The sequence below is a fragment of the Mus pahari genome, chromosome X, assembly GCF_900095145.1.
Source record: "Mus pahari chromosome X, PAHARI_EIJ_v1.1, whole genome shotgun sequence".
NCBI classification, from domain to species: domain Eukaryota; kingdom Metazoa; phylum Chordata; class Mammalia; order Rodentia; family Muridae; genus Mus; species Mus pahari.
Window position 1 is genome coordinate 85,141,693 of NC_034613.1, and position 14,511 is coordinate 85,156,203.

The window sequence follows — 14,511 nt, forward strand, 5'->3', positions numbered from 1 at the left end:
TGATATATATATCATATATCATACAATATATATGATATATATGTATATATGTATACCTACATGAGTAAATATATAAGTACAGTATGCTGCATCCCTTTAATGCATAATTTAATAATTTAATGCATAATGTATAATTTAGGGCTGACCACTCGGTACTAGATTACTAGCTAGGGGCACGTCCCTGTGGAAGCCTTCCCTCAGCAATCATTAATTGCTTATAGCTCTTCATCTAGAGGTAGGGGCTTGTTAGTTTTTTTTCCAATCTATATTTGTATGTCTACTGATGTTGTCATTGCTTGTGTTTTGTTTAGGTGACTATATGGTTGGGATTTTATGGGTGCAGCTTCCCTGTTATATATAAGAGGGACACATACTGCAGCAGATGTCTAGCTCATGGTGTTTCTGTCATGGCAACAGAAAAGGAGCTAAAATATTCCCCCACTGCATTCATGTTTCTGTAAGAGAGTCCAGTATACTCATTGGTTCTCCAAGCTAAATTTGGATGGAATGGTTAAGTTTGGACTGTTGCTGGTATACGTCTTTCCAGGAATAGTTCATGCAACACAAATCCTCATCTCCATATCTTCAAGGTAAAGATATTACTGACCATAAAATTCTACCAAATGAATTAATACGTGAATGCATGACTGAAAGCCTAAGGGTCGTCGTGTAAGATGATGTCTTCTGTTGGTAGAATGTGCTGGATGCCAGTCTGAGTAGCTTTTCATTGAAGATGCATGTACACTGGAAAGCTGTTCCCTCAGGGGACATTTCTGCCATTGAACACCTGTCTAGAATAGCATAGCTATTGTAGCTTCTCTCCAGAGAGGCAAACTGATGTTTGGAGATTGTAGCACAAACCTTTGTCCCCTAAGAACATTTGTGCATTTCAATTCTTCCAGCGTTGGTCAGAAAAGAAAATCAAACTTTTCAAAGTGTCTTCTTTCACATATACCTTGCCTAATACACAGTAGATGTCAAATAAATATTTAGGGCATGAATTACTAGACAATAAAAGGTAGGGTGTAAATAGATGAATATGCAAATGCTTTGAATGCAATGCAGATTTTATGTTTCCTTTAGGAATTTTAATCCCACTTATTGATTTGCATGTGTAGTGGCTGGAGTGTGCTCAGTGCCACAGCACTGTCAGTGGTCACAGGAATTGGTTCTCTCCCCTTCTACCATGTGAGTCTTAGGGCTAGAGTCAGGGTGCCATGGTTGGCACCAAGTGCCTTTACCTGCTGAGCCCTCTCATTGGTTCCAATTCTCCTCTTTCCTTTTGCCTACCCTGTTTCTGGTTCAACCTGTGAAGTAACTGATTCTGCTCTGCCATGCGATCCTTGCCTGAATGTGTAAGTACCTTCTATGGGCCTGGATTTTTAGGCTCTGGAGGCCGATAGAAACCTGAGAGATTAGTTGATGCTATATTTTCATGTACACACCTAGTAACCAAGAGTTCTCTTACACCGAAGCCTGTGCTTTGATCTTTGGATAATTTAGAAAGCTGTAACTGCTGCATCAGTTACAGACCTGGTACTGGTACCCAAGCCTCTCTGTGAGCAGAAGCAGGGCTCACCATCATACCATAGCGGCTACCTGCAGATTAAAAGATTCATTTCATTAAATGCACTAGGGAAACAACTTTTCTAGGAAGCAGGAGTCCTTGATCCAGCCACGCCTGAGCTCTGCCACTGGCCTGCTGTGTGCAACTGGGTAGTCCCTTTCCTTATTCAATTCCTGCAGTTCCTTTTAGCTCAGTGAGAGCTTTCAAACTGGGTGCTCTGAAAGAATTTTAGCTCAGAGGTTCCAGGATGTTCCAATATGGTTGTTTGGATCTTCTAACACAGTGTTTCTCTAAATTTTCTCTTCCTTCCTTCCTTCCTTCCTTCCTTCCTTTCTTTCTTTCTTTCTTCTTCTTTTTTTGATTTTTTTTTTGAGACAGGGTTTCTCTGTGTAGCCCTGGCTGTCCTGGAACTCACTCTGTAGACCAGGCTGGCCTCAAACTCAGAAATCCACCTGCCTCTGCCTCCCAAGTGCTGGGATTAAATTTTCTAAGTGACTCAAGAATCCCTGAGAACCTTTTCTTTCCACAATCTTTAAATCTTTATTTTCTTTTTTAAATTTGGGATTGTGTTTTAATTTCAACATTTCTCTCTCCCTTGTCTTTCCTCCACAGCTTCCCATATACCCCTCCCTGCTCTCCTGCAAATTTATGGCTATTTTTAAAAATAAATTATGCACACACACACACACACAGACATTCTCTAATATAACCCGTTGAATCCATATAATGTTACTTGTATGCACATCTTCAGGGCTGACCATTTGGCACTGGACAACTACTTGGTATGTTCTTCCTAGGGAAGATCACTTCTCCTGTAGTATTGAGGTCACCTGGGACATTTCCCTATGTAGTTTAGTTTGTTTCTTGGCATCCTTCTTGTTCAGTTCACATTTGGGCAGTCATGGGCAACACTTTACTGGTGTGGCTTCTGATGTTACTAGGAGACACAATGTCACAGCAAAGTCTGTATGCAGAGTTCTGTATTCTAGTCCCAGTGGATACATCTAGATGTAAGATACTAAATCCAGTAATGTAAAACAATGACACTTGGTGGCTTTCTCTTTGTTCTGTAAATATTACTTACAGATTTTATAAAATATGCTCTAAATTTTATTTGTTTTAGCACTTAAAATTTTTCAATATGTTTTAAAAAATCAGTCAATATTCTTTAAGTATTTCCATCTTGACTCATAATATGATAATACTGCTAGGTGTAAGCCAAATAAATGAAATTCCATGGAGCCCTTCATTTTTAATAGGGCAAAGCAGTCTTGTTTTAGCTTTTCTGTTGTATTCTATTCAGCTCATTCTGTTACCAGAACTCTATTTGATCAATAGCCTGCACGTAGTTACCTTGGAAACAAGACCACTCTACCACCTTTGGCCATACTGGGCTTTCCTTCTCTTTTACTTGGGTTTCTTGACATAAAATGTTCATTTGGTTTCTACACAGGATACCCCATTGTGGGGCAGGGCCAGTGGATGGATGAGAAAATACGGCAGCTAGAAAGAGGAGCGTTGATGAAGCATCCTCCCTGAATACCTGTGCAGAGCTGTCCAGCCATGCCCATTCTTCTTTCTTTAATAGTCAATATTCTGCAAATCCCCCACTCTAAGAAAGAACACTAACTGCCCATGCTGATGGCCCACACCATGGCAGGCTTTGCTCAGGTCAGAGAAGCCACTTGGGCTTAGAGACTCTCATGTGTATGGAGAAAGGAAAGAAAACTAAGATCTTGTGTGAATAGCAGCTCTCCCTTCACATCAGGTGCCCTTGTTCCTTCGTCCATAATGACAATATCCCCCAGGAGATGGTTAATTTCCATGCTTCCAATATAACCAGGAAACCTTAGAGTTCACAACCCATAGTAGCAGGAATTCGATTTGAACTCACATAAGGATGGTGCCAAATCAAGGTTGCCACTGTTTTTCTAGAGGCAAGGAACCAGGAGCATCTCAGACAGAAGAAGGAGGAAGGGACTAACATTTAAAGAGTGCTCAGTGGAAGCCAACACATTATCTCACTATCTCCTAGCAGCACAATTGTGAAGCCACAGCTAGGCTTAGAGAAGGGATGAGGCTGTGATATACTGCTAGAACATAGAATCAAGATTTATGTCTGCCAGGCTTCAAAGCATCTGTTTCTTCACTAATGGCTAATAAAATTTGTTGAGAATTTAAATTATGCTAGCCACAGTTCTAAATCCCACACCTCATTCAGTTTAACTCCCCAGTGAAATAGGTGCCCTTATTACTCTTGTTGTACAGATAGGAAAACTAAGGCATTAACAGGCTTAAGCCACCCAGTTAGAGAGTAACAGAACTGGGTTGGAATCTGGCTACTTCGGAAGCTCATGGGACTTGACCACTTCAAGGCTACAGTCCTGTGGAAGGTCAGGGTTGAAACGGAAGTCTGTGGCTTTCTAAGGTCAGTGTGGAATGCTGTGCCCTATTGCTCGATGAATGAATACATACCCAAAGCCACAGAGGATGTACTTCCTCCCAGCGTCTGAATCTAAAGACGGAGATAAAGTCCAGAAAGAAGGGGTTATGCAGTCGTTGGAAGCAGCCACACTCTAGCCCATAGCAGTTGCTGCATAACAGTCCCTGCTCAGAGTTCTGGCTGGAGAGACAGGGTACATACTGAAAGCAATGCTTTCTCTCTGCCATGGCTGGCCATGCTATGTAGCAGAGCTGCTTGTTCAGCCCTGCACTCAACTGGAGGTGGTTGAGGAGGAGCCGCTTGCCTTACTTAGCTTTTGCTACCTTTCTGGCCAGGCTCCACGTAAGGTAACTCTCAGAATGAGAGCTAGGGGAGAAGTGGAAGGTAAGCTCTGTAGCCCCCTCGGGATGTACATGGGGAAACCGAGGTCCCAGGGTAAGTTGTAAACACATCTAGGAGCAGACTCTCTGAATGAATTGCAAGACAAAACCACTGATGAGGAAAGTCCTTCAAGGCAGACAAAGGTTTGCCCAAAGCAGGCTTCGGACCTTTCAGGATCTCAGAACTTGACCCTTTGCTGCACCAATTTGGCCTCTGAAAGGGAAGTGAGGCCTGAGGGAGGGAGTTATTCTGGGCTTCATGGTGACAGGCACCCCCCATCCCGCCAGAGACCCAAGCCTGGCTCTGTGCCATGGGGTCCCCAGGAGCCTCTGGACAGCAGCCATGGCACCCTGCCTTCTGAGGTCTAGGGAAGGGTGGGTGCCCTATGGAAGGATCACTGTTTTCTAAATGGCTTCCTGCCCAGAAAGCCTCCGGAACTGCCCACTGCTCTATTCCTGCTAATAGAACTGACTTCATAACATCCATGGGGTTCAAGTTTAGATTTCAAGACTTGAAGGGCTCTTGGCATAGTGCAGATAAAGGAAGGAAACCATCAGCTCTTCAGAAGATGTTCATTAAAACATATACACCCAACCTATGTGAGCTAGGGGAGAGCTGGTCTGCCCTGAGGCAGGAGGATGGATGAAATGCCCTTTGCTGTTTGAGGGGTGTGGTCTGACTTTCTGCAGGCTCTCAGGGGCCACCCAGGAATTCTGAGAGACGTACTTGTCCACAATAGGGTTTTCCCAGACTTGCCTTGTACCTAACTCCACAACGGGATTCAGATTCATAACAGAATGAAACCCCTAACTAACCCTGCTTCTCACAGGTTGGGAACATGGAGACCCAGAAGACTGTGGCCTCTGCAGGGTGCCAGACTGGGGCAAGATTGATGGCTTTAGAACTGGGCTGGAAACCGAACACCCTGATGCAGAGCTCAGAGTTCCAGTCTGAAGGATATCCAAGGCCACAGGCTCTCCCCGCCCCCTTCCACCCACGGGGCTTCACACCTTCCTTGTTTTTCCTGTGCAGGAACTGCTCCTCAGTCCCTTCCCGGCACTGTCCACCGCTTCCATGTGTTCTTGGTTGTGTCTGGAGCCCCCAGGGACAGCTAATATGTTGCTTAGAAGGCTAGGAGGCGATCTGGCCAGTGAACCAACTCACAGGTAGCAGGATGAGCCTGTGAGCCAAGTAGACAGTCTGGACAACCAGGCTGGGGAAACTAATATTCAGGGAATTTCAATCAGTGTCGCTGTTCGTCCCAGCCAACTGGCTAACGGTGCGGAGTTTGAATCAGTGACCCGCCTCCTGGTCCCTCCTCCTTAGCCAGCCTCTCTCCCTCCCTCCTTCCTTCTTTCCAGTCTTTTCCTCCCTTCACTCTCCAGGAGGGGCCTGCCCTTGAGCTGTTGGGCTGATCAGGCTGCTGCTACTGTCTGCCTCTCCCCTCCCAGTGCCGCTGATGGAGCACAGGGCTAGCGCTGGCTCTCACAGAGCCCTGGGTCTCTTCTGGCTTTTCCCCTAGATAGAGGGTTCACGCCCAGCAGAGCACTGCCGGAGTCCCTCCAGCTTCTCACGCCCCACTATGCCTCTGCTGGATGTCTTCTGGGCTTGCTTCAGGAAAGTGAAGGTAAGTGTCTGCCCAGCTGCAGCCCAGCTAAGGCCCCCCTGCTCACAGGCAAGCAAGCAGCTGAGCCCATTGCATGATGACTGGGAAGGCCTGATCAGCTTCCGAAACTAGGCTTAACTCTGGGAGCCAGATAAGACTAGATTCAACCCCTGCCCTTTGTCACTTGACTGAGTCTCTGAACTTTACAAGTAAGCTAGTTGTCTCTGGCTTCCTAAACCTGTCACAGAGATAAAATACTTGACTTTTTTGAGCTTCAGTTTTCTAGCTTTAGAATGAAGTTAGTTAAACTGACCTAGGAGGGTAAGGAGGCTGCTGCTACTGTTTACATAGTAAAATATTTGCAAATATAAAGAGCAAGGGTGTGAGGTTTCTAGCATTATGCCTGGCATGTGACATCCACAAAATGGTGTATATTATTATTATTATCATTATTATTAATTTTGAAATCCATCAATATGTAGCAAGCATCTACTGTGCACTAGGTACCAGGGAGCGCCACAAGACAGAAAGGGTGTAGCTTGTGTCCTTCAAGAGAGAATGAGAGCCATGACAGATGTTCATCAAACCCTCATTCCATGCCAAGCACTATACTACATAGTCAGACAGCCAGGCACTAAATAGTTGTTGAAGGCCTGCTCTGTCCTGGTCACAGGAAATGTGGGAACACAGCAGAATCTATGGGAATGTGGAATGCAATTTCTGTTCTCAAGAACCAAGACACTAACATGTATTTAGTATCTGTGTGCCCCAGACCTGGGTGACCCTTACCACTACCCAGTAATTTCTTTCTTTGATAGTTGTGGAAGAGACACTGTAACTGGCTAAGTGATACTTACAACATCACTCAGCTATGACCAGTACAGTTGGGAGTCTGGACACTAATGTCCATGCTTTTCTTGATATGATATAGCTCCTCTGAGTACAGTCTCCTGGGAAGAATTTGGAGCAACTAGGTCGACTATACGATAGGACAGAGGACTTGCTGGGGTTCTTAGGAAGGGAAGCCCCATTCCATCCAGGGGGATGTGGACAGATTTCACATCTGGGTTGAGCATCAGCGTGGAAGGAAGAGAAGAGTTTGTCAGGCCACAAAGAGGGCAGGAGATTCCAGGCATGCCTGACAGAGGGAACTACATGAGCAAGAACTGGCAGAGGGTGCTGGGTCTGGAAGTTGGTGCCTGGTCGGTGGGCTGAGGGTAGGGCACATTTCATGGTGACACGTTGGAAGAGAGGAGCACAGAGAGTAGGAAATGGGACTACCTCTCAGAGGGTTTGAAATTGATCTGGGGGCTAATGGTTTTCTTTTATTGGGGATTTTTTTAGTGAAAAGGTTTGCTTATATATGGTAGAATTGAAGAAAAGCAAAGACAGTGTGCAGGTTTTGTAAATACACATTAATTCAACTCAATGAACTAGTCTTTAGTTTATTGAGTTTATGGTTCAGATGATATTTCTTTCATAAAAGAAGACAGACGTTTCAATGTCTGTTTTCATCAAATTAAAAAAAATTTTTTTTTAAAAAAATCCGTATCCTTACCTGTGAAATCTTGAAGTCTAGGGGTCTGGGGAGTCGATTTCAAGAAGGTGGGCATATAATTAAATGGGTGGGTTCAAGAGAAGCACTCCAGCATCCAGAGCAGGTGAGGGTGATGTGGAAGGGGCCAAGTGGAGGGAGGGACCAGGACAGTGAGAGCTGCAATGGCCATGGTGCTAGGTATGGACAGGGAGGAGTTGGGGGGGAGGTGGGTAGAATGAAGACAGGGAAGGAAGGGAACTGAAAGCGACCTTGGTGTTTGATGTCTGAGATGTTTCCTATCTACTATCCCATCAATGGACTATACTAGGTGCTCGACATGAGCTTCCATTACATCCCTTCGTACTCATTAGCCCAAGGTGCTCAGCAACCCCTCTGATTCATGACAGTTTCTTAGGAGCCACTGGACTAGAGAAATTAAAGGGAAGGCCAGAGATCTCTATCCCATGCACAAGAAACATCTATGATTCCATGCGTGGATATGCCCATGAACACAAAACGTATTTGTGCATTTGTGCACATTTAGCCACACACACACATAGGCATATCATTCAAGTATGAATACATACAAAAACATACGAATGTAGGTGCATACACAGATAACACACTTATACAAGTGTGTAGGTCAGCAGTTCTCAACCTGTGGGTCACAACTCCTTTGGGGGTTGTCTAATGACCCTTTCACAGGGGTCCCCTAAGACCATTGGAAAACATAGATATTCACAATACGATTCATAACAGTAGCAAAGTTACAGTTAGGAAATAACAACAAAAAAAATAATTTTATGGTTAGGGGTCACCACAACATGAGGGGCTGAATTAAAGGGTAGGGAGGTTGAGAACCACTGATGTAGATACACACACATATAACTGCATAGCCTTCCAAGCACATCCACAAAGTTATGTAGAGTATAAGGTCACATGTGCACTTGTGCCTGCACACACACACACACACACACACACACACACACACACACAGAGGGGGTGAGGGTAGGAGAAATGCAGGAGTCCTGTAGACATATATGATCTTTAAGAGATACGAAATAATATATCATTAGATTCCGGGGCTAAAAGGTCAGACATATATTTAACTTGGACCTCTTGTCCCCGCCTCGAACGCTGTCATTTTAAGACCCCAGTCAAAGGCTGGATGCTCTGGACCTGTCAGCCTTCTCAAAGGAAAGTGCTGCTCTGAGTTACCCTCCCTTTCTGAGCCAGGCCTCCCCATGAACAGTTACACAACTGTGGAAAAACCGCCCGAAGGTGGTCAATGGTTGTGCAGAGTCTGCTGTAGCTGAAAAAACAAACAAACAAACAAACAAAACAAAAAACAAAAAAACAAACGAACAAAAAACAAAAACAAAAACAAAAACACCAAACTGTTAGATCATCTAGTTCTGCCTTCTTGGAGCCCTGGTGGGGAAACCAAGCTCCAACACCTTTGTACCCCATGAGCCAAAGAATGGAGGAGGAAACCAGACAAACTGGGCTTGAGTTCCACCACAAACCTTTGTGCATGCGTTTTAGCTATGCACCATGACCTTTGTGAGCCACATCCTGCAGGCATATAGAAGGACATTGCCTGTGTTGGCAGCTCAAAGAAACTAGGAGGACCCCATGAGCCTGTCCTGCTCAACACACTGGGTGTGACTGATGCAAGGACAGGGTTTATTCTGTGTTTGGAGAGTGAGGATGAGGATCTCAGATCTTGTCTAATCTTTGTCTCCATGATCTCTCTGCTCTCTACTCTGACCCTGCCTTGGTCTAAGGATAGGAGCAACTAATTCAGTAAGTGAGGCTGACAACCCAGGAGCAGAAGATACACAAAGGTGCAAAGAGGCCAGTCTTTAGTTTCTCTAGTTTAGGGATATCCTAAACAAAGGCATTGGGGTGTGAAATGAGCCCAGTACACAGTCCCTAATGTGTCTTCCTCAGAGTCAGCAAGGCTGGGAAGGTAGCTATTGGCCACTTCTCTGTACAATCAAGCCTACAGAAAACCCTCCCTCCATAGGGTTGGCCTAGTCATTTCCTCAATTCTTTGACGTTGTCCTTTTGCTCTCTCCCAGAACCTAGCTTGGTACTGTGCCCATAATAAGCATGGCTATGACTCCCCTTCCTGTTTCAGTTGAGCATACAAGTTCCTAGAGGATACCCCTCTGACAGGTAGAGTTCCATCTCTGTTGTCACCTCTGGGTGACTTTTGAGAGGGTTACATTTCCCCATTGTCTCTCCTTTCCTTCCTCTTAAATCTTAAATATATAATTGCTCCTACTCTCAGATAGGAAAGGCTCTTAGAAGTCACCCATTTTCCCCTCCAAATTACTCATGAGGACACCAGAGCCTGGAGAACAGGGAGGAGCCCAAGGTCATATGAGGAGTCAGGACACAGACTCATCAAGTGTAGTCTCGTATATACTGTATTCTCCCTACTAATTATATTACAGAATTCAAATGCAGATTAAATATGGTAAAGTCTAACAGCAGGGCTAGGGGTAAGTATCAACGAGAAGATGCACATTGCACCCACATGTATCTAGTGCACGTACATGATGACAACCCTCACCCACCAGGTGTCTGTAGTAGTTGAAGGAATCCTGGGTAGAGAAGACTCTAGAACACGGGGAAGGCTCAGTGAAGTTAACCAGCCAGGCGAATGTCAACCCAGCTCAGCATGCCTTGCCCCAGTCACTATGTTCATGTACTGAAGCTGTGCACTGCACTCCCACACTGAGCATGTGTGTAGAGGGCTCACCCCAGTTCACCCATGCGCATAGTCTCAAACACCCTCTCTCGTAAATGCCCTCTTCTAAGTACACATGGGACTTCTGCATGGATACTCTTTTTGTTTTCTCTTTATGTTTGCTCTTTTTTAAGACTAGGTCTCACTCTGCAGCCCAGGCTGGCCTTGAATTCGGGACAACTGGCCTGCCTGAGACTTTTAAGTCATGGGATAGGTTTGTACTCAGCAACCAGCTCCATGTGGCTCTTCAAACATTTGTTTCCATGACAGTGAGATATCCCACTCACCACACAGTCTTGCATTCATGCACATACATACATGCACATGAGGTGAGCATGCATTCTCATATGACCCATGTTAGACTACACCTGGCTGGTTAATGTCTATGAAATTTCCCAGTGTACTAGAGATTTCTCTACCCATGATTTCTTCAACTACTACAGACTCCTTCCTGGTGGGTAAATGAGGGTTGTCACCACATATAAACATATGCGCACTATGTATGGATGAATGGAATGTGCAGAGGAGCAGGTCTTCTCTGTCCCTATGTCAACTCATAGCGTCTCATTCTGTGCAAATTGCCCTGGCAGGATATGAGTTGTAAGGGTGACAATGCTTCAGGATTTCTCCTCCGAGCCTCCAGGAAACCCTTGCTTTTTCCATTCCTTTGCCCTTATCTATACAAACAAGATAACTATCACATGCACTGTGTATTGGTTGGGAGAGGGGGCAAGGAGAATGTGAAGAATTCAAGTATACACAAATGTATACAAACTCCCAGAGCTAGGAAAGGACTTAAGACTTCTGGATCCTATCTCTACATTCCACAGGATAATTAACCAGTTTCTGGTAATGTGTGTATGTGTACATTAGAGCTATGTATATGCAGACGTGGCTGCCTCTCAATTATTGGATAAAAATTATGGCATAAATACCCAGGTCATAAGAAAACTGTTTTAAAAGAGCAGAGTTAAGCCATCTGTCTTACAGATAGAGGATTCAACTCCTGAGCTCTCTGTGCAGAATTCATCAGTCAGGTCACTGAGCATTAGCTCTCAACTCCTGTGTGAACGATCCATACTGTGGGGTTGTTCCCACACGGTTTATTGTAAGTCAACTAGATGCTGACATAAGCCAATGATTTGTGAGTCAAGGGATCATGAACTGAAGCAAGAAAATAGGTGGTGGGGACCTTATTGGTCTAGATGGAGTTCAAGAGGAGCTGTGGTTTAGTTTTCAAGTTCTCTGTGAAGCTTTCTGGGAAAAAAATGTTTTAGCATAGAACGGGTGATAGCTGGGTAGGGGTAAAAGCATTGGACAACTACTGTATTTAGGCCTGGGCCCTTCTTGAGCCAGGCACCTCCTTCATGGAGTTGCCAAGGAACCCATAAATAAGAGCCTGGCACATGTATCTAAATCTCAAGTTTTGCTCTATTGATGAAAAGGACCAAAAAAAAAAAAAATCTCCAGGGAAACAGGAGAAGAATGAGGTAGAGATTCAGGGTTTTTTCCCTGGGTCTCGGGGTTTTGAGTGAATGGTGAGGGAAGGAGGTACTGATACATGAGAACAAGAGTCAATGATAAAGTTGTGTTGGTGGTGGGTACGGGATCCAGGGTATTTTACAGACTAGACAAGTATTCTGCCAATGAGCTATACCTTCAGCCCAAGACCTTGAAACTTCCACGTGGAAGTTCTACTTTGATGTTCCTGATGTAGTCAAAAAAGAGCAGGGCTTTAGGGTGAGAAGACATGTCGTTAACGCTTTCACCTCTTTGACCCCCAACTTTGCCTTCAGTTTCATTGGTGCTGAAATGTGTGAAGTGTGGATGGCTGTGGAATGGAGTGTGCACCCAACACTAGGCCTGTTGGGTAGGGGAGAAATGGAGGCTACTATAGACTAAAGACTAAAGAAGGTTCCAACCATTGCTCGTTAGTATTTATAAAGTACCCAGCACAGGGTGCACAGTATTCCACATCTTTCCTGGCTATTAGCCCAATGTATCATAGCAATTACCCTTTAAGACAGTACTGTCATCTTCATTTACTGAAAGGCAGGAATGTTAGGACCTTGTCCAAGGTGATATAGCTATTATGTGGTGACCTTGGACATTTCAATCCAAATAATCTAGTTACCAAGTCTACTGTGGTTATAAGTAATCTAGGCCTGTTTCTCTGCCTACAAAATTTGAAGGGTGGGTTGGTTATTGAGTCCTTCCTGCTCTGATTCATGCACACACCACCATCACCACCACCACCACCATCACCAAATGAAATATAAAATACTGCTCCCAAAATGTCAGTGATTTCCACTCCAGTTCCCTAGGGAGAAAGAAAGGGAGCTAGGGCTCAGGGAAACGAGCCTACATTGGCTACCGTTCCTTCCAGCAGGCCCTAGGGCCTGAGAACAGCTGGAGGTCCAGGAAGCTATGGAAGCCAGAGTTTGGCTTATGTTTTCAAATCAGTGGTAAAAATAACAAGGATCAGCGGCCCAGATGGCCTGTACTGGGGTTTGGAGGCAGTGGTTTCCCAGGGGGGTAGGGAAGGGGCGTTCTTCAACCCTGTCTCTCTGTCCAGCCGTTTGGTGGCCACCTGTGCTCCTGATGCCAGGATGCATACAGGCCAGGCCAGTGTGTAGCTCTGAGGGTGGGGCTGCCAAGGTAAAGCAAGAATGAAGTCATGCACTTGGATAATGGAGTTGAGGCCCTGAAAACGGTCACAGGCCAACCTTCTCTGGCCTTTCCTCTGCCTCGAGTTGGATCACTCAGAGAGCTGGAGCGGAAAAGTAGCTGTGGTGGGGCAATGAAGTAACTGGAAGCAATACACCCTGGTTCCACCTCTGCCTCTTCCTCTGTGTCTCAGTTTCCTTGCCTACACTGCAGGGAAGAACACACACTTTACTGTCTGATTGAAGGAATGGTATATGTGAAAAAGCCTGCCATATAGTAGATGTTTAGTAACTATGGATCAATATGAAGATAGAAGACGTACTACTCTGCATGTTCTTGAGCCCATGGCTTAGGCCCTCCTTTGTCTCTCTTGTAAAATAAAAGGAAATGTATACACCTGCCATTTCTTTCTGCCCTCTGACTTTGGAAAGCCTATTGCTGAAGGCATCTTGTGGAAGCAAAAGATGGCAAATACCGATGCTATCACCTTGTATTTCAGGAAGTGAATTGTTTAAACAATCTTCCTATCCGCAGCTCTCTCCTCCCACCTCTGGTCACACTAGTCCGAAGCCTGGAGATAAGGCTCACTCTAAATCTGCTCTGCTCCTCCTAAAAAGATTCCCAAGCTTTTGGCAGGAAGGAGCATCTGTGTTGACTGGTGGGAAAGTCAAATCTTTGGGACAGGACATTCCTGAGATTATCGAGGGAACCCCTGGGGCTTGTAGCCTCTCTTTTACTCTCTTCCCAGCTTGGCTGTTAGCCTGCTAAGGCAATACAGTAGAGGGAGTTGGAAGAAGACTGGAGGGGCCTTAGGATGTAACTCAGCTGAGAAAGTGCTTGTCTAGCATACATGAAGCTCTGTATTCCATCCAGAGTGTGATATATAACCAGATATGGTGACACACACCTGTAATTTCCAGTACTCAGGAGGGTCTGGAGTCCAATGTCATCCTGAGCTACACAGTAACTTCTAAGCTAGCTATGTAAGACCCTGTCTCTAATAAGGGGCAGAGTTGTCTCAAAAGGAGCTCTACAAAAGCAATCTAGAAGTATTTCTTCTATTGCTCTCAATCAACTAGGGTTGTTCTTTCCCTTTCTGTTATATGTAAGGATAAGAATTGCTAGGGACCTCTCATTATAGGGGCAAGTGAAGTCTAGACTGTCCATGTCCTTCTTAAATCCAGCTCTCCACTGCTCTTATATAGGACAGAGAGTTATATATTTCACCATCATCAGGCATATACTAAGCACTAGTGTATGTTCCCAGGACACTGGCATAGGGTTTAAAAGTGGAACCATGACAGAAGTGTTCCAGTGACAAACTCAGTCTAGCCCCAGTCAACATGTCATCCTCTACCTATCCAGCTGTTGCCATACTAAACTTCAAGCTTCTCTAAGGACCCAGCCTGTGTCCCAGCTTCTCATATCCACTGAGAGCCTGGCCCAATCCAGCACCCATTGCAGCCCTAGCAAGTTTACTGAGTATATATACTAAACAGCATACACACACACACACACACACACACACACACACACACACACACACACACAC

General features: G+C 45.0%; 1 protein-coding gene across 2 annotated transcripts in view; it reads left to right on the top strand.

Annotated features, from left to right (window-relative positions):
* The first annotated feature begins 5,848 nt into the window (after positions 1-5,848).
* Positions 5,849-14,511, top strand: part of Stard8 (StAR related lipid transfer domain containing 8) — a 74,183-nt gene continuing 65,520 nt past the window's right edge. Inside the window, exon 1 of one of the 2 annotated variants that reach the window (XM_029534256.1) lies at positions 5,849-6,018. In XM_029534256.1, coding sequence (XP_029390116.1) covers positions 5,974-6,018 — 45 coding nt within the window. In that variant the 5' untranslated portion in view covers positions 5,849-5,973. The remainder of the gene's footprint in view (positions 6,019-14,511) is intronic. The other variant, XM_029534257.1, reaches the window with a different exon arrangement.